Source organism: Lactuca sativa, chromosome 8 (assembly GCF_002870075.4).
Source record: "Lactuca sativa cultivar Salinas chromosome 8, Lsat_Salinas_v11, whole genome shotgun sequence".
Lineage (NCBI taxonomy): Eukaryota > Viridiplantae > Streptophyta > Magnoliopsida > Asterales > Asteraceae > Lactuca > Lactuca sativa.
Window position 1 is genome coordinate 78726900 of NC_056630.2, and position 25916 is coordinate 78752815.

The 25916-nt window shown below is 36.9% G+C and overlaps 2 protein-coding genes and 1 pseudogene across 2 annotated transcripts; 2 read left to right on the plus strand and 1 right to left on the minus strand.

The window, feature by feature from the left end:
* Positions 1–219: 219 nt before the first annotated feature.
* LOC122195381 (putative receptor like protein 25) lies at positions 220–813 on the plus strand. Its single transcript, XM_042897241.2, has one exon. The coding sequence runs from the start codon at positions 220–222 to the stop codon at positions 811–813; it is 594 nt and encodes a 197-aa protein (XP_042753175.2).
* Positions 814–9636: 8823 nt separating this feature from the next.
* LOC111896091 (disease resistance protein RUN1-like) lies at positions 9637–12216 on the minus strand (annotated as a pseudogene).
* A 10050-nt stretch (positions 12217–22266) lies between these two features.
* LOC128127779 (receptor-like protein EIX1) lies at positions 22267–25380 on the plus strand. Its single transcript, XM_052766466.1, has one exon. The coding sequence runs from the start codon at positions 22267–22269 to the stop codon at positions 25378–25380; it is 3114 nt and encodes a 1037-aa protein (XP_052622426.1).
* Positions 25381–25916: the final 536 nt, after the last annotated feature.

A 25916-nucleotide genomic window follows, 5' to 3' on the forward strand; every position in this document is an offset into this window, starting at 1 on the left:
TAGTTTTGTTTCAGGTACTTAAGAGGATTGTGGCAAGGCGAAGACATGACCTTACACATCCTGATTTTTATGTTGTTTATCTTGGGAGACTCTGTTTTTTGAATAATGTTTAAAAACAATGGTTATGTAAACATTTCATTTAGTAAATGGGTTGTTTTGAAAAGTTTAAATTCGTTGTGATTTTTGAGATGTTACATTTGTGTAGGAAACTTAAATGGCATGGTTGTGATCCATTTAATGCTTGAGCATCATCTAGATATCGTTTATGATAAGATTGTGATTCAGTTCATAAAAGGTGTTGATCTCAAATATACAACAACTTGGAGAATGGTTTATAACATGGACCTTTCAAGCAATAAACTTAAGGGAGAAATATTGGTCAAGCTAACTACACTTTCTACGTTGGTAGGTTTGAATTTGTCTAATAATCATCTGAGTGGGGGTATACTAGACAACATTGGAAACATGACACAGTTATTTTCTCTTGGTTTCTCAAAAAACAAGTTGAACGGGAGGATCCCTTCGATCATGGCATCTTTGAACTTTTTAAGCCATTTGAATTTGTCAAACAACATGTCAGGACAAATTCTGATAGGAAATCAACTGCAGACACTTACCGGTCCATCAATATATGTTGGGAACAAACATCTATGTGGACCTCCATTGCCAAACAGTTGCTCAAATCATCAAGATCCAACAACAACAAGCAAGAAGAAACACAAAGTAGCTAAGCAAACCAAAGTATGGTTGCTTTATGTGGACATAATGAGTGGTTTTGCAACAGGGTTTTTTGTGACATTCAAGTTTTTGTAAGTTTCTCTTTTAGCCCCTAATGCAAATTTCTTTCAAAATTAGTCCCTTGGTTAGTACATGGGGTGTACTCAATGGGTACACTTAGCGTACTAGCCATAAAAGTGGTCGTGGGACTTAACCACGTACGCAGGGCGTACGTAAGGCTGAGACAAACCATAATATTTAGGGTTTTCACCCTATTTAAACCTCATTATAGCCTCATTTGGAAATGTTAACCGGCCTACACCTCTCCTTGTCCTAGAAAACGAAACCCTTGAGTGTTTTGGTGAGTTTTTAGTTTGACAAAGAGATTTTGGTGTCTTAAGGTGAAGAAGAAGAAGAGGAGCACTTGAGCAGATTGTTTGAGCTTGTGGATCCAGGATCACCTCCACATTGGAAGCTTTTTGAGGTAAATTTAAACATTATAAGAACCTTTTGTCCTAAATTAAATACAAATGTAGCTAAAAATACTAAGATAATGCAAAATATATATATATGAATAAATATAGCAATATCATCCATGTGTATCACGAATTAATCCAAAGCCTATCCCATACACATGTACCTACTACATCTTTCCTTTTACATTGACCATTCTCCACATGAGTTCTTGAAAGTATTGCAATATACATGTATGTACCTAATGCATCTTTTCTTGTACGTTTCCATTATTGTTTAAGACCTCTGATATAACACAATCACCGGGATACTCTTCTAGAATTTCAAGATTGATGGCCCTGCAATGAGCTTCTACCAACCTTTGGCTGGTCCAATGGTCACTATATCTGCATGACAATACTTTTTAATATTTCCGATCATAACGAATGGATCAACGTCCCCAGTCACCGTCATTTCCTTTTCATTCATGTCAAAAGCTATGGATTCAATCCCTGTATATATTTCAAAACAAAGTTTAGTCGAACATATGGTACTCAAGTGAAAATACAGGAAAAACAAAACAAACATAATATTAACCTGAAAGGCTGGAAACTGCCTTCATAACCTTCAGTTTTTCTTTATGATCGTGTACATCCACTTTGACAACAACTTTCTGCAATGGAATACAAATTAATTACAACCAACCATGAAAGTTAAACTCGAGAATGAATTTAAACGAGGCTAAAACGAGTAAGTTTGGTTTTATTTTGGGAACATGGTTTTAGGCTTTCTTCTGCAGATAGAGACAACATGTTCTCATCTGTAATAGATAGGTTCAGAAGCAATTCTATTTACCTCTCCTAATTTTTTACTTCAGTTTTTGGACCATAGGTATATGATCCCACAAGTCAACAAGTTTTTTTTTTTATGAAATCTCCAATTGAATATGTAGAGAATTAATTCACAAAAGTATTATATGTTGGAATGTTATGTGACAAAAGTCTTTTTCTTTTTGAAGTATTTATGCAGTTTCTGTAAAAAAATCAATTTTCAGAAAAACAATTTAATAATTTTTATAATTATCTGAATTCATTGTCATTAAATTATAAATGAAGCAGATAACTACTTATATTATGAAAGTAGGGCAATTTTGTCATTTACCATAAATAAATGTCAAATCCTTTGAAAGATTTACAAACCAGATCCAAATGAATGGACTTCAGTTCTATTCCAAATCCTGAGGGTGTCCAAGAAAACTAACCAAACCAAAAACCAAGTAACCAAAAATAAAAAAAATAAAATAAAATAAAAACGTATTTATTTGGAAAAACTGGCGGTTGGTAAGATTTGGAACCTCTAATGTGTTTGGTTGGTTGGATTTGAAAGATCCTACCAACCAAACACAAATCCTTCATCCTTCCGGTACCAAATCACTTGACAAGTTCTGAATCCCGCAACACAAACACCGCTTAAGAAGTTAAATGATGGTGGAAGAAACTGCTAACAGGAAATAAGCCTTAAAAAAAAAAAAAAAAAAAAAACACTACAATAGTAGGCAAAGCAGCAGGGAAATGGAGGCAATTCCATAATGGTCAAATATAAGGGAATACTGAGAAAACCAAAAACTTGTGAACATCTCACTACATTATTGAGACTAAAGTGATTCCTCTACCATTTACCTAATCATAATGGTAGAATCAAGGGATTAGTGGGAAACGATGGAAATGTCATTTTGTAGACTTCAGTTTTCACTTTTCAAAAAAGTACATGTTACCGCTGATTAATAAATGAGAACATGCAAAAGAATAAGTTTCCTACAGACCTGTAGGTAGTAGTAAGGCCGCCATAAGATCTCGACAGAAGACTTTGAATCATGTGGTTGGATTGTAAATGTGTTTGAACCATCTTCATTTTCCTTGTCCCAAAATAATTCTGAGCAATCTGTTGTTTTCACCTCATCCCCTTTACTTACCCTACGAACGAGCTGACCTCCGACATAACTCTTAGCTGCTAGCCCACTCCGATGCTGCTCTCCGTCAATGGAAAATGATATGCTATTGTATGAAGAATTCAACAGTGTTGTGTGCCTCAGTGAACTAAAGGAAACATATCCTACGATTGACACACGTCCAACATATTCAGGATCTGCTAGTGCTTCCCTAGACCCCTGCCAAGGCGCACATAGAGTATCTTCATCTACCTCCTGCCTGATGATTATATTTATACGCTGATGTCTTACTTTGGTAACAATGCATATTAAGAACCCACAAAAGTCTTTGTACCAATCATATGGAAGACGCCGTGTAAATGTTGTCCCCCTAAACAGCCTACCTACAAACCCCCTTGGAATCATCTGATGATCAAGCGTGACACTGATAAAGTGATCTTCAAGAGCATGTCCCTGCCATGGAAAACACATTCAATTATTCTTCTTTATGGGTTTTATATGAAGAGTGAAATTCCAAAAACATAAAGATAAAGCAAACCTGGAGCATGGAGTGTAGTAATATGTTACAAACAAGTGGACCAAGATTGTTCGGCCCCCAAAGTGAAACCTTCCACAACCATATACAGTTTGAAGTATCTCCAAAGCTTTCAAGTGAGCTACAACCATCCGCTATAACAACAGCTATACTTGATGGCAGATCTGACAATTCTACAAGGCCTGTGCACCATGACACATCCAACCATTTGAGCCGAGGAAGTCGCCAGCGACTAAAACTTAATCGTGAAAACTTATTTCCTTTTAGATTGAGTTCTTCCAAGTTGGGAAACTCCCAAACAGCAGAGTCAATGTCTTCATCTCCCAGACTGCAGTACCAGAGATTTAACTTTCTTAAGCCTCTGGGAAAAAACCGTAACACTGTATTGTTGTTGCGAGGTAAACAAGGCTCCTCTAAACAACATTCTTCTACATCAACCAGGTCCTCTGCTGGGTTTTTAATTTCTGTGTCACCACCACATGTCCAACAAGTAACAACAAAGTTTGAAGAATACTTTTTGTAGGATGCAACTTCTTTCCCACTAATATTCGAATGAAGATGCAGTAGACCGCTCCTTTTGTGTTGGATCCCCAAGAGCTTAAAAAGTTTGGGGCAATCTGATAATGAAAGGGTCTCGAGTTTCTTTAGTCGCTTAATGGGTGGAAATATCTTAAGAGCGGAACAAAATTCTACAGACAGGAAAACAAGCCTTTCCAACTGTCCAATTGATGGCTGAATCTTTTTTAAACGCCGGCATCCACGAAGAATGAGTCTTTCAAGATTTGGAATTTCACCAAAATCTGGTGTCATGATTAGGTTATTCAATCTAACAAGTTCCAAGATTTTCAGATTTGGCAGATTCTGTTGCATAAAAGTGCAAACAAGTTGGTATATCAAGGTAATAAGAATTTAAAGTAAAATTCAAAATTATATACACGTGAAACAAGTCAAAACATATGAATTATATATTAGAAAAAAAAGTATAATATTTGCAAAGTTTGGAATTCAGGCGGTCCCCCATTAAAAATACATAAAGCTGGGACTAAACCATTCGACCAGCTATTTATTTGGTTTCACCGGAAAATCAAAGAACAACGTAATCCAAATAACCAGTTTTAACAAATGAACTGGACACGTTATTTAGTTGACCTGAATCGTGAACACCTCTAACTTGAAGAAGGGAGATTCCTATTTGACATGATGTGGATTTTTTTAAACAACCCTTTAATATGATAGGTCTTTTTGGTCGTGTTTATCAGCACCACAAATATGTTGGTGATTTGTATTACCAATGCGTATTTAAGTGTAATTGATTAATTAGTTGACCAAATACAATCTTGATGAGCATTAAACAAGTAAGGGAGGTGCGGAATGCACACTTGTTTGAGTTTGTTCAAGATTCAAAGTACATTGTCATTTAGGGGCGAAGCACTAAATGAACGGGAGTCCGGGGGCAGCGCCCCTGGTAGCGGGGTCCAAGCCCCTGTCTGGGGTCAAGCTGGAAATTTTTTATTTGGGTGCACGAGGAACAAATGTCCAAGTACCATTCTTGAGTAGTGTTTCATATTCATCAGCAATGGCTTGTTGCCAATGAGGTTGTTTAACAGCAGCCGAGAAGGTCTTTGGTTCCTGTTCAGATGTAGTGGTTGTGTGAAAAGCCGCTGGATCAAATCGGGTCGTTTGTTTTGGATTCTATCGGAGCATAGCTGCTCTAACTCGGGTTGCAAAGGTGTCGGTTGGGGCATCAGTAGTTGGCAATGATGACAGATTCATAGCCTGACCAGTTCTGGTCTGTCTGCTGCGAGCATATGTGAAACGAAGGGGAGGAGCAGCAGCAGTCGGTGTCACTAGAGAAGGAGGTAATGTAGTAGCTGGTGGTGTTTGTGGTGAGGAAGTTAATGTAGTAGCTGGTGGTGGTGAGTCATCGTCAATAGTGGGAAGTGGGTAGGTGGAGATATAAGGGTCAGATGTGGAGGGTGTAGGCTTTATAGTGACAGGTATCAAAAAGGGAAAGTGGTTTTCGTGAAAACGAACATGACAAGAGATGTAAATCTTGTCTGTGGTTGGATCAAAACACCGATACCCATGAAGAGAGGAGCTATACTCAAGAAAGACACAAGGGGTGGAGCGAAAATCCATCTTATGACTTATGTTGGTTATAAGGCCGAAGATGCGGAAAGCATTGACACCCGAAAATCTTTAAAAAAAGAAAAATCAGAGGGTCGTGAAAAGATGGACTCAAAGGATGAGGTATTAGAGGTGGTTCGAGATGGCATTCGATTGATAAGATAAACTGCAATGTCAAATGCAAAACCCGATTGAGCGAGAAAGGTCAGGCCAGTTTCAACATGTCGATGGCATCGCTCAACCAGGCCGTTTTGTTCACTTGTATGAGCACAAGACAACGGATGAATGATGCAAAGAGAGCTAAAAACTAAAGAAGTTTTCGAAACTCACCCTCCCCCCACCCCCCAAGTCAGTTTGAACCGACTTAAGCTTGGTTGAAAACTGACGTTGAACAACTGCAACAAATTGTTTGAAAATCTCAAAAACATCAAATTTGCGTTTAAAAGGGAAGATTCACATAAAGCGGGAAAAGTCATCAACAAACAACAAGAAATAATTGTGACCGTCACAAGAGGTCACAGGTGCCGAACCCCAGACATCACACACGATAAGATCTAAAATATGTTTGCGATTAAAATTGGAAGAAGATAAATGAAGCTTGCAAGATTTCCCAATATGACATGAATTACAAAAAGCATCAGACATTTTATGAGAAACAGGAAGACAATACATAGAACACATAAAATTGAAAAGTTGTGAATGGGGGTGCCCCATCCGTTGATACCAAATGTCAGAAGGGGCTTTAAAAGTAGTGAGCGCAACTTTGGAAAGACTCTGAAGAGACGAAAGACGGATAGAGTAAAGACCATGAGCGTAGTTTTGGTAGTATTGTCCTTCACAACAAAAAAAAAGTGAAACTCAAAGAAAACATCATTGTCAAGACAAAATTGTTGAACTAAAAGAAGATTCTTTTGATTGTTGGAACATGAAGAATATTGTATAATGAAAAGGTTTTAGAAGGTGAATAAAAACGAGTAGATCCAATATGTAAAATAGATAAACCTGTACCATTGCCGACATCAAGAGAATCCTCCCCAAAGTAAGGAGTGTGACTGTCAAGAGAGGACAGATCATGAGAGACATGATTGTTAGAGCCCGTATCACGAAGCCATGTAGTGTTTTGAGAGTAATTTTCAGCAAAGTTAGCAGTTGGTTGTTGATGAAGACGAATGGTGATGGGGTCACGGTTAGGACATTGAGAGGGAATATGTCCAATTCCACAACGGTTGCATGCAACATAGACCGCGTTTTTGTGTAGAAGCCCAAGAGAATTGGTTATGAGTTCCTCCTGATGATTGAGAATAGCTACCGCTACCACAAAGATTGTTTGAGCCGCAACCTCGAGAAGATGAAGACCAGTTGGCGTCAAATGATTGAGGTGATGTGGAAGGGGCTGGTTGAAGTTGAAGACCCAATTGTGACACGAGTTGTTGAAGAGCTTGTAATGTATCAGGTGCAGATGAAGATGCAGTAGTGGAGCGGGTTTTGGCTGTGGTGGCAAAAGCTTGAACCGGTGTTACAGTGGGCATATTTTTCTTGACCATGAAGTCATGGTCAGCGAGGAGTCCATTCAATTCTTGGAAAGAGGTGGGAACTTGCCGAGTAAGAAGGGTGGTAGGGTAGGAGTGGGACATGGAATAGGCTCGTTATAGAGAGAGCCAAAGATCCTTTGTTGTCGTTCCTTGTGCATGAAGATAAGATGCTTCAGAGATGGTAGATAACAGGAGTGTGTGCACATAGGCATCATTGGCCAGCCATGCAACGTAAGACGGGTTCGGTATGGTTTAGTAACGGCTTTGTCTGTGGCCGGTAGGGTAGGAGTGGGACATGGAATAGTGTCATCAACATAATGAAAAAGACTGTTGCTAAATACAAAAGGCTGGATCATTGTTTTCCAGAAACCATAATTGTTAGGAGAGAGGGTAAAAGGAAACTTATGAGAGTTATGTGAGGTCTTCTCGATTGTAGAGAAGGGAGTAATGGTCGTCGATATAATCATTTATGAAGAACAATACCTGACGGGCAGATCTAATTGTAGGCGGCTAGGGTTGTAACCCTAGGAGGATCCGACTATGGTAGGCTCTGATACCACAATAAATGTGATGTAAACGTATTGTATTATTGATGATAACATAATACATGAGGTATATATATATATATATATATATATATATATATATATATATATATATATATATAGATATAGGGTTAGGTTATTTTGTTTTCACTATCTATTGTGTGCATGTATGACTGATTCTGGACCAATCATTTTAGTTATTTTAAGAAAGTAATTAATGTATATTACATGTTGAAGATATAATAGGTATTAATTACATCTTCAGCATTTAATATGTATTAATTACTTTCTTAAAATAACTAAAATGTTTGGTCCAGAGTCAGTCATACATGCACACAATAGATAGTGAAAACATTTGAACCTAACTCTATATATACTAATATAACTTGTCTAATAACCCTTATCTAAAACCGGTTTTGTGATAATTTAGAGACAGTTTGGAAACTGCCTTGTGACAGTTTCATGTCGGTTTTCAGAAAACCATAACAATCTCATTCTTTTTTCTTGCATTTTTCCTGAGTCTTATCCAATTGAGATTTCGGGAGTACCACTGAAATACTTCAATTTGAAAGTGTTTTCACGGTTCTCGAATTCCAAACAATCTTTTATCCCTAAATTCTAACAAAATACAGAAGGTTATCTTTTATATTCAATTAAGATTAGTATTTCCTTAATAGTTATCTTTTTATTTTGGTATGTTTTTGTTTTTGGTAAGTAGGATTTGACAAACATTATAAGTATGGTCTGAGGATTGATTTTATGATTATGAAATAAACATTTTGAGTCTTAGACTTTTCTAGACCACTGTTTTCGAGTTACCGGTACATTTTTGGTTTTTTTGTGCTTCTTTTTTTGTAGTTCGTATCAAATTGGTATCAGAGCAACGATTCTGGCAGAATCATTGTTAATTCAAGAACTATTTCATTGGAAATATTGTTCATGATGATCTGTTCATCAGAAGAATTGTTGACACGACACTGTTCACAGCGGATTCTCATATCGAGATGTCCAACAGCACAGCAAAAGTTGACAATCCATGAAGAGGCTGAAGCAACTAGGAAGGAAAATTCTCAGCAATTTGGGGATATTCTGAAAGCCATCAAAAACTTTACTGTGGCAGAGGATAGTCAAAAATGGAACAAGGATTCTGAAGTCAAGGAACCCTCATTAGAGTTTGGATCCTTGGATTCTCGGATGATGAAGATTCATGTACAAGGAAAATGCATGAGGAAGACAAGGCCAAGGGCCAAGGTCATCTCGTGGATGATTTAAAGAAACTGAAGGAACCTATCTTTGAAGGGGACGATGCTTATGGTTGGATCTACCGTATGACTCGCCCCGGCACACACCATGAAGACCCGAGGTGGTTCGATAACAGTTTCCAGATTTCAACCTTGAGGACAAGGTGCTTGTTTGGGTGGGGAGTAATGATAAAACTGGTTGTTTTGGTCATGTTTATCAGCGCCACAAATAAAGAGGGTTATCTTTTATATATTAATTAAGATTAGTATTTTCTTAATAGTTATCTTTTTATTTTGGTATGTTTTTAATTTTTGTAAGTAGGCTTGACAAAGATTACAATTATGACCTTAGGATCGTTCTTAAGATTATGGAATAAACATTTTGAGTCTTAGACTTTTGGAGACCCTTGTTTATCGAATTACAGGAACGTTTTCGGTTTCTCTTTGCATTCTATTTCTGATTTGTATCAGCCTTATGTTTATAATCAGATTGTTTAATAGTTTAATTGTGCATGGCATGTAATGTTGAGCTTACAGTTCAATCATCACATTTATTCCTCTAACAATTTAATATTTCTCAGCAAAAAAAAGAAGATAATCCCATATATAACAATTCGCCGTCCATCAAACTAAAAAAATAAAACCAGGCTAAAAACCAGAAACACGATTATCAAATAAAAATAGAGGTTTACTACAAGTGATATTGCTTAATGACACCAATGACCAGTGACATAACTATGTGCTCGTATCCATATAACTATTTATACTTTGCTCTCTGAATTAGGCAAGTCAGGTCTATGATTATTCATCCACTTTGTTTTAATTTGTTATTTAGATAGAGTATAAGAATTACCTTATAACCCCTCCAAAGTCGTTTCTGCGAGATGTCATCCAATATCAAACAACGAAGCTCCCATGGTGGAAAGTTAGTAGAAAATGGACTTGCAAGATCACCTCTCCAATCAATCCACCGGAGGTTTTTCAGGTTTGCAACCGAAGGAAGTTCTACTAGATCATGGCTATTGCATTCAAATCTTACTGCTTTAATGATGTCAAGTTCCTGTAATAGACGCAAAATGATGTCAGGATTCTCTTCTTCCAAACCATACATATATAGCATGTAAAGATAGCTTAAGCATTACCGTCGTCACATCCATAGCACAAATTTTTAGAACATCTTCCTTCTTCCAAACTCTACTATGTTTTTCTGGATTCTCAGGGTGTTCCCCTCTAACAATGTAGTGTCCCATTTCTTGCACCAAATCATGCATATCAAACATTCCATCTGAAATAGTTATGAGCGCCTTTTCTAACAACACCTTTATGCCTATATCAGGGTAAAAACCACAAGCATCAAGCATCGACATTATCCCTTCATTTTTATACCGACCTCTAAAGAAACATGCAATATCAAGAAACAACTCTTTCTCAACCACTGTAAGTCCATCAAAGCTGATTTTTAGCTTTTCCACAATATTTGTATCTGGGATGTCTTTCAATCTGGCTATTGCACTCCTCCACCCATTAATGTCTTTTCCACATAGAAAACAACCAAGAACTGTAAGTGCTAATGGGAGTCCACCAGCATAAGAAACCACACTTTTTGAAAGGAGCTCATAATCTTTTTTATGTTTGTGACCACATGGTGCATGCTTGCAAAAGAGCTCCATAGCCTCATCATCGTTTAACAAACTAATATTGTGTATCTCATCTACTCTAGGCGCAGTAGTTGATATTACATGTACATCTCTTGTTGTGATTATTATTCGGCTTCCTTCACCGAACCAATCATGTGATTCAGCTAAAGCTTTTAATTGGTCAAGCTGATCGACATCATCAAGAACAATCAGCACCTTTCTACGATGTGTTTTCCTTCCTCAACTCTCTCTACCTGCACTATCTTCTCTCTCAAAACACCATAAAGAATTTTTTGTTGCAATTCTTCTAACCCTTTCTTACTTGATTTCTCCCAGATATTTTCTAGAAAGCAACAACCATCAAACTTTCTAGATATTTCCTCATAAACAGAAGATGCAAGAGTAGTCTTACCACCACCTCCAACACCCCATATTCCAATCATCCGCACACCACCTGAACCAATTTGTAACTTCAATTTCAAACTTTGCACACGAGACGCTATTCCAATAAGGTTGGTATTTGTGCTTGGACTTACTAGCTGCAACCTCTGTGAAATTTTTTCAACAATTTCTATGATAACCTCTGATTCATGCCTACATGTTGAAATTTGGACATACAACAATAATTCAAACATGCTCACATTACAATAGAGGTAAATTTGCTTTATGCTCCATGCTCCATTAAAATGAAGAAAAGGAGTATTAATCACCCTTTATATTTCTTAGAAGTTGTAAAGTCAATAGCACAAGTAGTTTGTAACTATTTTCTTAGGAAAAGCAAATGATATCAAATAGTTAAAAGTAAAGCAAGATGGGTTTGTTGTTGTAAATTGAAGCAAGGGATTAAATACAGAATTAAAATTAGAATTAGAACTCAATTAAGTCTATAACAGTTCAGGTAGACCAGGATATGCTGGAGTTTTGGTTGAGGTTGCTGCTGATAGAGCACACATGATTTAAGCATAAACAGTGCAGAAAGAGAAAGAAGATTACCCGTTCGCAATGTGCTTTGGTTCCCATCCAGAAATGTTACTTGCATCCACAAGTGCTTTTCTCCATGATTCAACCTTTGTTTTGTTCTCCAACTCATGCTTAACAAATGCTTCTCCATATTTTTGTTTCTGTTTTCGAACTTCAGATGGATCAACGCCATAAAATATGGGTATAACTATTTGGCCTCTCGTATCTTTGCATTTCATGATATGTGCAAGTTCATCTAAGCACCATGAAGAATCTGCATAGTTTTCAGAGAATACGATGACGCCAATCTGTGACTCTTCTATAGCCTTCATAAGAGATGGATTGATCAATTCGCCCCGAGGAAGTGTCTCGTCTTTGTAAGTGTATATCCCTTTTTGTACAAGAGCTGTGTAGAGATGATCCACAAACGTCTTGCGAGTATCTTCTCCTCTAAAGCTTAGGAAAACGTCATGATTCCATGATTGAGAAGAAAAGGCCGGAGATGATGATGAAGATGCCATTAGTATGTTGATTTGTTGTGAGAGAATGTATGCAGTTCCAGCACCTCAATGAAACAAACTATGTCTGTAGAAAGAGAGAGAGAGAGAGAGAGAGAGAGAGAGAGAGAGAGAGAGAGATGAGTTTCCAAGAAATTTCCAATTAATGAAAGCTCAAGAAATATCTCACCGCTTGACATGTTGACTTGTTGAGCTAGATAGCTATAATACACACACACACATATGGAGAGAGATTTGAGTTTCCAAAAGAATTCCAATTTCCCAAAAGCTTTAAAAATAAGATGAATCGAGTTGATTTCAGATTAATGCATGATATGCCAATATAAGAAAGGCACTTTATTTATTATCCACATTAGCAAAAAACTTACATTTTATTAACCGAAATTAACCAATTTGTAATCTAAAATCTTATAAGATGATATTTTGGCACAAGTTGTTGTCATTTCATCCTCCACATCATTTTCTAGGTATACAAAACATGATGAGGCGCAAAGTTCTACAATTCAAATTATCTTAAAGTTATTAGCATTATTATTGTTATTATGACTAATAATAAAAGGGTTAGATACTTATTTATGCAACGATGTTTTAACTTTTTTGGACCTCATCAACATTGTTAATTTTAATACAAAATAGACAATAAAGTTTCATGTTAGTGCCAAAACATGCATTATGATCTTCTAAATCGCTTACTTTTAATTTTTTGGCTCGTAAAAGAAATCCACCTCTCTATCTCTCTATCAAGGAAAACGGTGACATAAAAGTGTCCTTAAATTTAGTAGGAGGATTCATGGTGGGGAAACAAATAGTTGGTGGTACAAATTGATAGTGGGGCATCCCATAACTTACACTTTAATGAAATTTTAGTGGAAAAGGCGGGATTAGCAATCTGGAGTACCCTCCAATGGGAGTGGAGAGACGGTAGAAGGCGAAGGCGTGTGTAAATCCATAAAACTTTGGATGAAAGGGATCAAAATGCTAAACGATTTCTTCCCTCGTTGCTCGTTGGCTTGCATTGTCATGGGGATTCAATAGTTGGCTTCATTAGGTTCGATTCAAGTAAAATGGAAAACATAGGGAATGAAGTTTGAGTAGAGAAGTGAACATGTAACGTTGAGAGGGAACACGTCATTAGGGAGATCCGTGGTCTCATAAAAAAGTTTATGGAAAACGAATATGGAGGCACACTATGAAGAAACGATAGTATGTTCTAAGGAGATCGGGGGTATTGGACGCATTTGATGAAGTATTTCAAATCCCCAAAGGGTTACCATCCGATTGCGGATGTAAACATGAAATTGTATTGAAGGACTTAAAAGAACCACTAAATATCCGTCCGTATTGATATCCTAATTTCAAAAACATAATGTAGAAAGATTGAAAGAAAAGCTGGTAACAGAGTTGTAAGAGGCGGGAATGATTCAGTATAGATGGGGGGCTTTCTCAAACCCATTTTTGCTAGTGAAAAAGAAGGATGGGGTTGGAGATTTGCATCGATTATCATGCTTTATATAAATAGGTTCCCAGTTCATATAATCAATGCATCATGCATTCATTATTTTCCATTTGTATAGAGCTATTAGTCGATGCATTTCATCAAACCTTATTCCTCCACAGCTGATGCAAGAGCTGGAACGCATGTGGTAAATCAAATCGCATGATTTACCATTGTTTGAAGCTTCGTGGGAGGATTTTGAAGCATTGGATATGCAATTTCCTCATTTCCACCTTGAGGACAAGGTGAAGGTTTTGGGCAGGGAATTGATAAGCAACAAATACGGTTCACATATTCAAGAAAGCGAAAGACTGAAGAGGGGTAGATCTGTCATTGTACCACGTCAAATAGATGATAATTGAGGAGGTGGTGACACTTGGTTTAGGCCTGAAGAGTGCAAGAGAGTGTCAGTTTCAGCCTTTTCAGGTTAGTTAGGAGTGCTGAGATGTGTGGGTGTGTGTGTGTGTGTACACGGATTAGAGAGGGGAGTAGGGGACGACCAATTTTTTTGTAAGAAACTTTTGGTGGGAGATAGAGAGTTGACAAGTTCTTAGATACAACTAATTTCCTTCTTTTATCCGTTCTTATTCTTTTATCCCAATCCAAAAAGTGTATCTTCGATCTGATTACAATGTTATGCACTAATGATAAATACCCCAATTACCTGGTGCTTAATCGTAGCAATACACGATTTTAAAATACACAGCAGATGGACCAATCCCCAGTCAAAGGATAGTTTAAACTTTAAATGCCCCGTCCCCTATTCGATTTTCCTTTTTGTATCCACATTCCACAACACATATAAACATCATAAGACTCATCCCCTCCAATTACATACCCTTATAACATACAAATCAGCATATTAACTTCACATATTCTTTAATTTAATCATCTAACAATAGGAATTAAAAACTTCACAACGTTTGACTAATTTGGGCCAAAATACGCTTCTCACATTCCAGATCGACATTTTTTAACTCGTTGATAATTTAATTTGTAACTCATATAAAATTCATTAACACTTCAATTTCATTATCGATGACTTAAACTTCATCAAGTTATCAGCTTGAGGAACGTACCTCAAATTCTCAGCAATACCTAGTAGACTCCTTTTCTGCAGTCAACTTATTGGCAAGCTTATACGTACTTCAATTTTCATAGCGTTCTTCCTCTAGTTTGTTTCAGCGTGGATCGATACCTTTCCTCTAGCGTTGACTTCTTTCTCTCAATTCTCTAGATCAGTTATCGAGGGGATTAAATTAATGAGAAAGTAGTTATAATTTCCTTTATGTATTTACTCAAGTTGTGGAGTTTCAATATCTAGTCCCTAGATTTCTGTATTCAACGTTCTCGCCTCCAGAACCTTAAATTTTGATAATATATCCTTAGAATTTTGTTTTGCCCTATCTATTATGCTAATTTGTAAATTATTTATCCTTATATATACACCTCCAAATTTCATTATTTACTCCGGCTCCGAATTTTATAAAAACCAGTATAATTTGGAACCTTTTTTATTTAACCAGGAAAATTTTATGTTTTAGTTATCAGATGAGACTTAATTTGTTTTATATCAAAATTTTATATTTTTTATATCGTGCTTGATGTAAAATATAGTTTTGGTTCCTTTTGTTTACCAAAATTCTAAATTTTGATCCCAGTATTAGCTTTTTTGCTATTAATGGTTCAGGATTTTTGGTAACACTAGCACGGCCGTTCCAATAACTTTTCCAAGAATCGTTTGGCATGAAGCTCATTTATGAACAAACAAGGGCGGAGCTTTATAGGGGCTGGGGGGGGGGGGGGGGGCTGTGGCCCCCCCTGATTTTTTTGTTATATATAGTCCTTCTACTTTAATTTTGTACATATTAGGCCCAAAAATATACAAATTTTGGCCATGCCCCCCTTTTCATCGATTTTTATACATATTATACTTCTGGTCCCCCCAAATCAAATGTTGAAGCTCCGCCCCTGCAAAAAACATTGAACATGTATGCACATAAAAGAAACTTAAATGAACGAGCATAAATGAAAATAAACGAACAACACAAATGAACGTTTATGAATATAATTAAACGAACGTGACCATTGTTCATGTTCGTTCGTTTAACTAAACAAACGATAATTTAGTTAAACGAACGAACATGAACAATTGTCTCGTTCGTTTAATTATATTCATAAACGTTCATTTGTGTTGTTCGTTTATTTTCATTTATGCTCGTTCATTTAAGTTTCTTTTATGTGCATACATGTTCAATTGTTTTTTATTACATTACTCTATTATATGTTTGTTTATGTTCATATATGTTCAATTATGTTTGTTTGTTTCCATTTGGTTATGTTTGTTTAGTATGTTCACAAACATGAACAAGAAAACATGTTCGTTTGTTCGGCTAACTTAAATGAACATGACCATGAACAAACCCTCATTTGTATTTGTTCAAGTCGTTTACAGTACTAAACACTGTTGGTGACCTTTGAGACTATTACCATCCGTTAAGCTTAATTACTAACATTATGAAAGGACTAAAATGCCCTCAAGCTGTAACACCGTAAATTTCAAACAATTTTTCGCCTTTTATAAAAACCATAATTCATTCAATATTCATAAAACATCAAAGTTTGAAACTCAATTTATGCCATATAAAAATCCCAAGATCTCATAACATAAAAATCTCGTGTGTGTGTGTATTGATCAAGCCGACGCCTTCCCACGGTCATCACTAGTACCTGAAACAAATAACACCATACACTGTAAGCAAAAAGCTTAGTGAGTTCCCCAAAATACCACATATAACACATATTAGCCACTCGAGGCTATAACTCTGTGGGTCCATGCACCCAAACTCTATGAACCCTCAGGTTCTAACTCTGTAAACATGCACAGCATAAATCACATAGAATAATGCAGTGCAACACATAACACATATATAGCATACAAACACTACATCACATAACTCTAGTTACCTACTCAAGGTAAAGTATAGTGAGAAGCCTCACCTCGCGTATCTCGATAACTCGCAAATCCCTGAAATCACTCGTGCTCGATCCCCCGAGCTATAATCCTCCTATAATACAATATATCTCTAATTAACACTTTCACAACTAAGGTTGATTAACCCTATCAAGTCAACACTGGTCGACTCTGGTCAACGGTCAACTTTGACCGGACTCGGCGAGTGCACCAAAGCGATTCGGCGAGTCTATACGTGTTCACTGACTCCCTCGGATCCTCTCTTGACACGTCGAGTATTTCCCTAACTCGACGAGTTCCACCTGGCATGAATCGCGGGGCCACCACGACTCAACTCGCCGAGTCTCAAGAACAACTCGGCGAGTTCCGGCTTGACTCAGCCCCATACTGACTCTCCTGACTCACTGGGCCATCCCCCAACCCGGTGAGTCTACTCGCTGAACACTTTACGTGAAACCCCAACCCTACTCGCCGAGTCTCAAGAACAACTCGGCGAGTTCATGCCATGCACAAACTCTATTGACCTTTTGAGGTCAGATCTGCTTTCCCAAACCATAGATATGGCCTTCCCAAGCATGAATGTCACGTAAAGTTTGAAATTTGATGCTTGTATAACCCCCACAAGGCATCAAAAGGAGATTTGGTCCCAAAAATAACCACCTAGGTCCAATGACTCCATAATAACCCAAAAAGATCCAAGGATTAGGGTCTCTGGACCTCTTTGAGTCCAGATCCAAGGCACAAACTCGAAGAGGGACCATTTGCTTCACATAATCACTCTCCAAAGGGGTTATAAAACCCTAACTCTAAAGATCAACCCTAAAACTGAAGGAGATTCGAACCATTACCTCAAAATGAAGCCTCTGGACTCTGGATCTGCTGGAATCCCACCTCCTCCTTGCTCTTGCCACCTTCTTCTTGCTAAACAAGGAATACAAAGGCCTAAAAGTGACTTCCTCTCTCCCAAAACGAATTAGCTCTCTTAGGGTTCTCTCAGGGGACTGGTAGCCGCAATAGGAGGCTATAAGTGCCCTTAAATAGGCTCCAAACCCGGGGAATTAGGGTTTCATTAAACAGCGTGGACTCGCCAAGTCCACTCCTTGGACTCACCGAGTCCAGACGCGAACCCGCGTCCAAAACCGCGATCCTACTCGGCGAGTTTGAGCTCCATCTCGTCGAGTCTCCTCACAAAATACCAAAAAAAATATAAGAATGAATAATACCTGGGAATCCAGGCTGTTACACAAGCTATATTATGGAAGAAGGTAGATATTGTTTCCTTTATTATCCACCTCTCTGTTAAGCTCCACTAAAGGCATGTCGACATCACCACTAACACGCCAACCTCTTTCGTCGATATCAACAACGGTCACTGCTACGCCATCTCTGACTCAACATGGTCTTCACCAGAACCAAACTTGTCGACCCCAATCACCTTCTCCATGTTTTTAATCGATTGATTCATCAAATTGATACTACTCAAACCCTAAAATCTTTCTTTATTCTCACTACACTTCTCTGTAACTCCAATTAGTCAAGACATGATAGAATTATGTTGTGGAAAATGATTAGAACCAAGGTTCTAAAAGGCGTGAGGTGTGGCGTGGCGGCAAGGCCGAGCCTCAAGCTTAACGAGTTATGGCGAGCCATGGCGTTTTTCAAGGCGTGATGTAAGGCGGCGATTTTGTATTAATTTATAATTATATTACCATATATATATATATATATATATATATATATATATATATATATATATATATATATATATATATATAGATTTATATCAAATATAACTAGTTTTTAGAAGTGTTACATCAACAAATAATAACCAAAAGTTAACAAAAACACAATACTTGTATGTCCGATTAGAAAATGTATAAAAAAAAGAGCAAAAAAAGTGTCTCAAACGAAAAAACATGCGACATAACATGATCTTTGGTGTTGGGCACTTGATGGCCATGTAAGATCATAAAATTGGAAACTTTATGGTCAACAACATCATTTTGGACTTAGATTTTGAAATTGGACTTAAGGGCTTAAGGATTAAGCTCTTAATGAGTGGATTGGCAGTCAGTTGCGTACGTTAGGCGTACAAGGCGTACGACGTGCGTACACAATCAACAAGCATGTACCTGGTCAACCATCGAGTACGCTGGACATACAGATGAGTACGCTGGGCATACTCAGTTGGGTTGACTTAGTTGACTTTTTGGAATTTTGAGTTTTACCTGAATTTGAACAAGTTTGATCTAAGGGTATTTTGGGTATTTTGGATTGTGTTTAAGAATTGGTCATTCGGATGGATAGGTGACCTATAGAGGGGTGTTCTCAACCAACCTTGGGCTTTGACTTTTGTTGACTCCGTTGACCACCGACTTTTGACCAAGTTTGACTTTAGGTCAAACTAGAGGGTTTTAACTGGTGAATAAGATTTTATATGGTTCTAATGTTAGTGGATTTGCGGGAGCAAGCAGTGTATCAGGGAGCGTATCACAATGTTCTCCGGTTCCTTCATTTCAGGTGAGTTTCAGTTCATTGTACCGTAGGTCGAAGGCACCAATGTCAGCCCACTAGTTCTGGTTATATGTTAATAGAAGGATGCCTTATGGACTGTATATAGTCATGTAGGATAGACTGAGGACTCTTGGTCTAGGCTCTCTCACATGTTCCTTGTTTCGTTGTGGTTCTAGAGTAGGACCACATGTCCGGGTGGCTATCTTACCTCTGAGTATATATGGTTATCTATTCTTGGTGCGGTAATATTTAGTATGTTGCTATGTTGTAGTGACCTGCTAGATCTGTATCCTTGTATCGAGTATGTTACTATACTGTAATGATCTGTTAGATCTATATCTTGATGTGTAGGATGTTGTTATGTTGTAGTGATATGTTAGATCTGTATCCTAGTATGTAGGATGTTCCTATGCTGAAGTGATCTGTTAAATTGTTATCCTGGTATGTAAGATGCTGCTATGCTATAGTGATCTGTTAGATTTGTATCCTGATATATATAATGTTGTTATGCTGAAATGATCTGCTCGTTTGCTATGCTAAAAGACTATTATTTAAATAGGAAAAAATGGTGAGGTAGGTAAGGTAAGGTGAGGGGGTGGGGTTGGGGGTGTATTTATTGAAGTAAATAAAAAAAATCAAGGGCAAAATAGTCTTTTTAGGTAAGACATGGATCAAACACGTAAAAAAAACAAACAGTAGGGACCTTTCGAGCTAAAAAACAAGTTAGGGACCAAACACGCAAATTACCCTAAACCATAGGGACCATTGGTGTAATTTACTCTAAAATTAATTTTCGGTGATTTTCGATTCGATCTTCAACGATAGATGATTTTAGTAGCTTGAGACATTCTGAAAGTAATTATGAATATGATATCTTTAATATACATTATAAACATAAGATTACACACAATTGGTCCTTAATAAATAGCGGTTCGTGGTGGTTTGACCATCGAACACCGACTAATTTTTACCAATTGTTACAACAGCTACCACACAGTGGCAACCCTTGCCCACGTTGTGGCGGTCCAACAAAATATATGTGCTTTTATTTAATCCCACACTGTGGGCATCCTTGCACCATGTCGTGCCACAGGTTTTCCCCCAAAACTCCATCTTTACCTCCTAAAAATATAAAGCTAAACTAGTCTTGAACACGGGTGTTATAAAGGTCATGATTTCTGATCAATATACTTACACAACACTCATAGATGGGCTATCCAAAGCAAAGAGATTGGAAGATTCAAATATGGTTTTAGAAGATATGTATATTACTTTTTTTTGTGGCAGATTTTTGTGATGATTAGGAAATTTGTGAGGTAGTGCTGGTTGTGATCGTGGCAAAAAGAGCAATACGGTGGTGGTGTATGGCTACATGATGGGGATTTGGAGACCCTAAAAGCGTTTCAGGTAGCTTCTATTTAAATAATCAATGAACCAGATAACTGTCTTATTTGAAATAATATTATTTTATGTTCAAATCATGGTTTCTACATGTCTCCTACCCAACTATAAATAGAGCCTTATACTTCACAAAATTTTATTTTCATAAACACTCCACAAAATGCAATGTCAAGTCTTGTACCCTTCTCCAGCATACTGTTAGGAACAAGCTAAAAAATCAAAAAGTAAAATAGGTTTCCTTTCCTTGACACATTAACATTGTTACATCAAATAATACTAAAAACAACTTGTTATGTTGTATCTAGTTTTTTAAATCGTTGAAACCAAAAATCATTTTTATAATATAGAACAATAATTTACAAAAATTTATAATCTATCTTTGATTTCTCAAACACATAAATGCTTGTTTGTCAATATATATTGTGCTTTTTTTCAATTCATACATTGTTAAAGACTTGTGACCAAGTAATTACGTGTGCTATGGGGAATAAACTTAGACCAAAACCACTTATTTTGATTAAGAGAAAATTAAAAGTGAACCTGGACCAAAAGAATACAAGTTTGTGGATACAAATTGTCCGTTGACTTCCATGTTGACTTCAAAGTCTTATGTATCATTTTCTTGTGAACAAATTCCCAAGTACATGTATCATTTCTGGCTTAAATATATTAAAACAATAATATAGTTTTTAAATTCACAAGTTTGTGTATTTTAATTTATAAAAATAATAATATAGTTTTTATAAATAATGTGATTCAAGAGATTGGAAGTATTAGCTCATGACCAAAAAATACAATTTTGTGGATACAAATTAAACATTGATTTCCATGCCTATTTTGGGGAAAAGTAAATATAGAAAAAGACCAAAAGCATGTGGATAAACTTCTTTCATCACATTTTTTAAAACACTTGAATACTGTAGTAGTGAATGATATACTGCTTAGTTTGCAACTTGTAATTTTGTTGTGATAAATTAAAATTATTATTTTCATATAATAACATAAGACAAATAAAGAAACTGAATATTGCATGTGATTTAGGGAGGCCAAGGTCTGATACAAGTAATGTCAAAAATAATAATAAAACTAAATGGACCTCTTGTGTATCATAAATGTGAACATATTGATTAGTAATCTTGAACACTGTTTTTATTTAGACTTTATAATAATATCAAAATAATAACATGATTTCTAAATAAGTTGATTAGAAGCTTGTAAGCATTAGATTTCCATTCATTTGACCAGCTCAGCCCATCTAACTGTTTCATATTTAGCCACGGTTTTAAATTCCCAGTTTATAATTGTAACCATCACTTAAAAATATTTATAATGTATCTGTGATTTATCAAAATGGAGATGCTTGTTTGTCAAATACTGCGTTTTATTCAATTCATATTTCGTTAAAAATTTGTGGCAAAATAGAATTCCATGTGCTGTGTGGAATAGTCTTGTCCCACAAACCACTTTTTTTGATTGACAGACAAAAAAAAAGCATAAGAATATAAGGTTGTGGATACAAATTCTCCTTTGACTTCCAAGTCTTCCAATATTCATTTATGGCTTTATAAATGTACTCGTTGCTTCATCATAATAACCCATCACTTCTTCATCACAACCCATCTTTTCTACTTCAACTTTCTTCTAAACTAAAACTGAGTTAAGGTTGATAATGGGGATCCATCTCATTTTCATATGTGTGTTTTTGTTTGCAGCCACATATACTTGTTTGGGGGTTGGAAATGTTAGTGTCCTTTGCTCTGAGAAAGAGAGAGTTGCTCTTCTCAACTTCAAACACAGTATCCAAGATCCTTTTGAAATGTTGTCATCATGGGTTGGAAATGAGTGTTGCATGTGGGAACGAATCCAGTGTGATGGTGTCACTGGAAATGTTCAACGCCTTCATCTCAAAGGAGATGACTACTGCCTCTTAGTCGGTAATAAGGTGAGCTCTTCTTTGGCAGAGTTGAGGCATCTCAAATACCTCGACTTGAGTCAGAATTATTTTCAAGGAAGTCGGATCCCTGAGTTCATTGGATCATTGAAACAGCTGACCTACCTCAATCTCTCTGATGCTGATTTTCAAGGTATTATTCCTCCTCGCATTGGAAATCTTTCTAATTTAAAGGTTCTTGATCTCAGTTCAAACCATCATGAAAACTTTCTGAAGGCAGATGATATGGCATGGGCTTTTGGCCTTTCGTCACTCGAGCTTCTCAACTTGAGTTATGTGGATCTTAGTGGAGCACAAAACTGGGACATGATGCTTCACATGATTCCCTCCTTAAAAGAGTTAAGTTTGTCAGATTGTAGACTTTCCAATGTTAATCTTGGTCCTTTTCTTAATTCCAGTAGAATACTTCCTAATATAAAACACCTCGATCTTGGCTACAATTCTTTCAAAGGTCCACTCCCTGGCCTTCTTCAAAACATGACATCCCTAACATTCCTCAGTCTTTCTGCATTTAATCATAGTTTGACATGGAACTTTCCAAACCTACTAAGCATGATCCCTTTTTTGTCAGAGCTTCATTTGTCAGGTTGTGGGCTGGATAAGACGCATCTATCTTCTCCACATCTTAATTACAGTACACTTTCTAACATCCAGCACCTCGATCTTAGCAATAATCCACTTGGAGGCATATTTCCATCTTTTTTGACAAACATGAGCTCCCTAGAAGTCCTTGACCTTTCAGATACCATGCTGAATTCATCGCGTCCTATTATGCCTAAACTTCTAGAGCTTCATCTTTCTTCTAACAAGTTTAAGCAGATTGAGGATGTTGGAGTCTGGAGACAGTGCCACCTGAAACAATTAAGTGTAACAGATAATGAGTTTGCTATGGAAATGATTGACACACCAAAAAATGCATCAGAGTGCTCCATATATGCTTTGGAGTTTCTGGAATTAAGTCGGAGTTTAAATGGTAGAATTCCAGAAACACTTGGAGGACTGGCAAACTTAAGAGACCTTGATCTATCATACAACAAACTGACTGGTTCAATCCCTGAATCTCTAGGAAGATTAAGATTTTTACAAGTACTTGATCTATCTGAAAACCAATTGAATGGTTCAATTCCAGAATCCCTTGGAAAATTAGCATCTTTAACAGATTTGGATCTAGGATCTAATTTATTAGACGGGACTATTCCAGTTTCGATTGGGCAACTTGCCAAACTCTGTACTCTCTCTATCTATAACAATTCTTTAGAAGGAGCGGTTACCGAAGCCCATTTTGCTAATCTTTCAGTGTTGAAGCTCTTGGATGCTTCTTCTAACACTAAGCTGACATTCAATGTTTCACGTGGGTGGATACCTCCATTCCAGTTGATATATCTTAGTCTCAGCTCTTGCAATATCGGGAATGGATTTCCGCAGTGGCTTCGACATCTGAGGAAACTTCAAATCTTAGAGTTGTCCAATACTACACTTTCGGGGCCGCTGCCCACATGGCTGCGGACGATGCCCATCATTTCTTATTTAGATCTCTCTCACAACAAACTCAGCGGATCTTTGAAAAACCTTCCTAATGCGAAAAATGATGATGTATATGGGTTTTTTGCTCTATTACTTCTGGAATATAACCTTTTCAGTGGGTCAATTCCAAGGTCATTATGCAGAAGAACAGATTTGAAAGGGCTTGATCTTTCAAGAAACATGTTAAGTGGGAAAATTCCCAACTGTGTGGGGAATCTGCAGGGTTTGACTATCATGAGTATAAGCTCAAATCAGCTCTCTGGTGCCATTCCTAGCTCAATTGCTCTTATTTCATCATTATTTTGGTTAAATTTGAACAAAAATAACTTTACTGGTGAAGTTCCTCCAGAATTAGGGAATCTACAAGGTTTGGGAGTCTTAGATTTGGGTGACAATAAATTATATGGAAATATACCCAATTGGATAGGGAAAAAACTTACATCTTTGGTAGTTTTGAGTTTACACAAAAACAACTTCACTGGTAGAATTCCTCCATCTCTTTGCAAAAGTTCAAATCTTCAAATTTTGGATCTTGCATACAACAACTTAACCGGAACCATCCCTCGTTGTGTAGGAAACTTAAATGGCATGGTTGTGGGTCACTTGATGAATGTAGATTATACATTTATCGATGATGATATGAATGTGATTCAGGTCATGAAAGGTGTTGATCTTGAATATACAACAACTTGGGAAATAGTTTATAACATGGACCTTTCAAGCAATAAACTTGTGGGAGAAATACCGGTCGAGCTAACTGCACTTTCTATGTTGGTGGGTCTGAATCTGTCTAATAAGCATCTGAGAGGGGGTATTCCAGAGAGCATTGGAAAGATGAAGAAGTTGGAAACTCTTGATTTCTCAAAAAACGAGTTGAGCGGGAGGATCCCTTCAAGCATGGCGGCTTTGACTTTTTTGAGCCATTTGAATTTGTCACACAACAACTTGTCGGGACAAATTCCAACAGGAAATCAACTGCAGACGCTTACTGATGATCCATCAATATATGCTGGGAACAAACATCTATGTGGACCTCCATTGCCAAACACTTGCTCAAATCATCAAGATTCAACAACAACAACAACAAGCAAGAAGAAACACAAAGCAGCTGATGAGAAGATGGAGGTATGGTTGTTTTATGTGGATATAATGAGTGGTTTTGGAACAGGGTTTTGGGGTGTTATTGGAGTTCTGATGTTCAAGAAGCAGTGGAGACACAAACTTTTCATGTTTGCTGAGGAAACCATGGATAAGATATACGTTGCAGTTGTGGTAAGAGTTGCCAAGTTCAAGAGAGGAAGAGAATAGCTGCATAGATCATGTGGAATGCAAGTAGTTCTTGAATGCATGTTATCAGTGATGGTTTTGCTTTTGAGATATGCTTATTCTAATGTATTACTATTTGGATTTTGTATTTGTATGGCCTTTGTGATATCAGTGTTGTTTAGAGGTGCTAATTTACAAAATTTCTTTTGGATTTGGTATTTATACATGATCAAGTTGTAGATTTAGATTACTATGTATTTGAGTTGTAGATTTTTTTTTTCTTTTTGATTCTCGACCTTCTGCTGCTGCTCTCACTCCCAACATGCGGTTGCAGCCCTCAGTTTCCCTCTACATTGGTCCAAGTAAGTAAGAAACATGTAATTGACTCGTTATTTATTTCTTCATTTGTAAAATTTCTAGTTTTTTCATGTATAGAAAGAGGATGTTTGGGTGAAAGGTGGAGTTTTTTTTTGTTGGATTTTGTATTTAGAGAGGACTATGGTCTAGTATGAATCTGCAATGGCAGTGATCTTGGTTGATTGTTTGATTATATTCTTATGAGTCTGCAAGTTATGAGA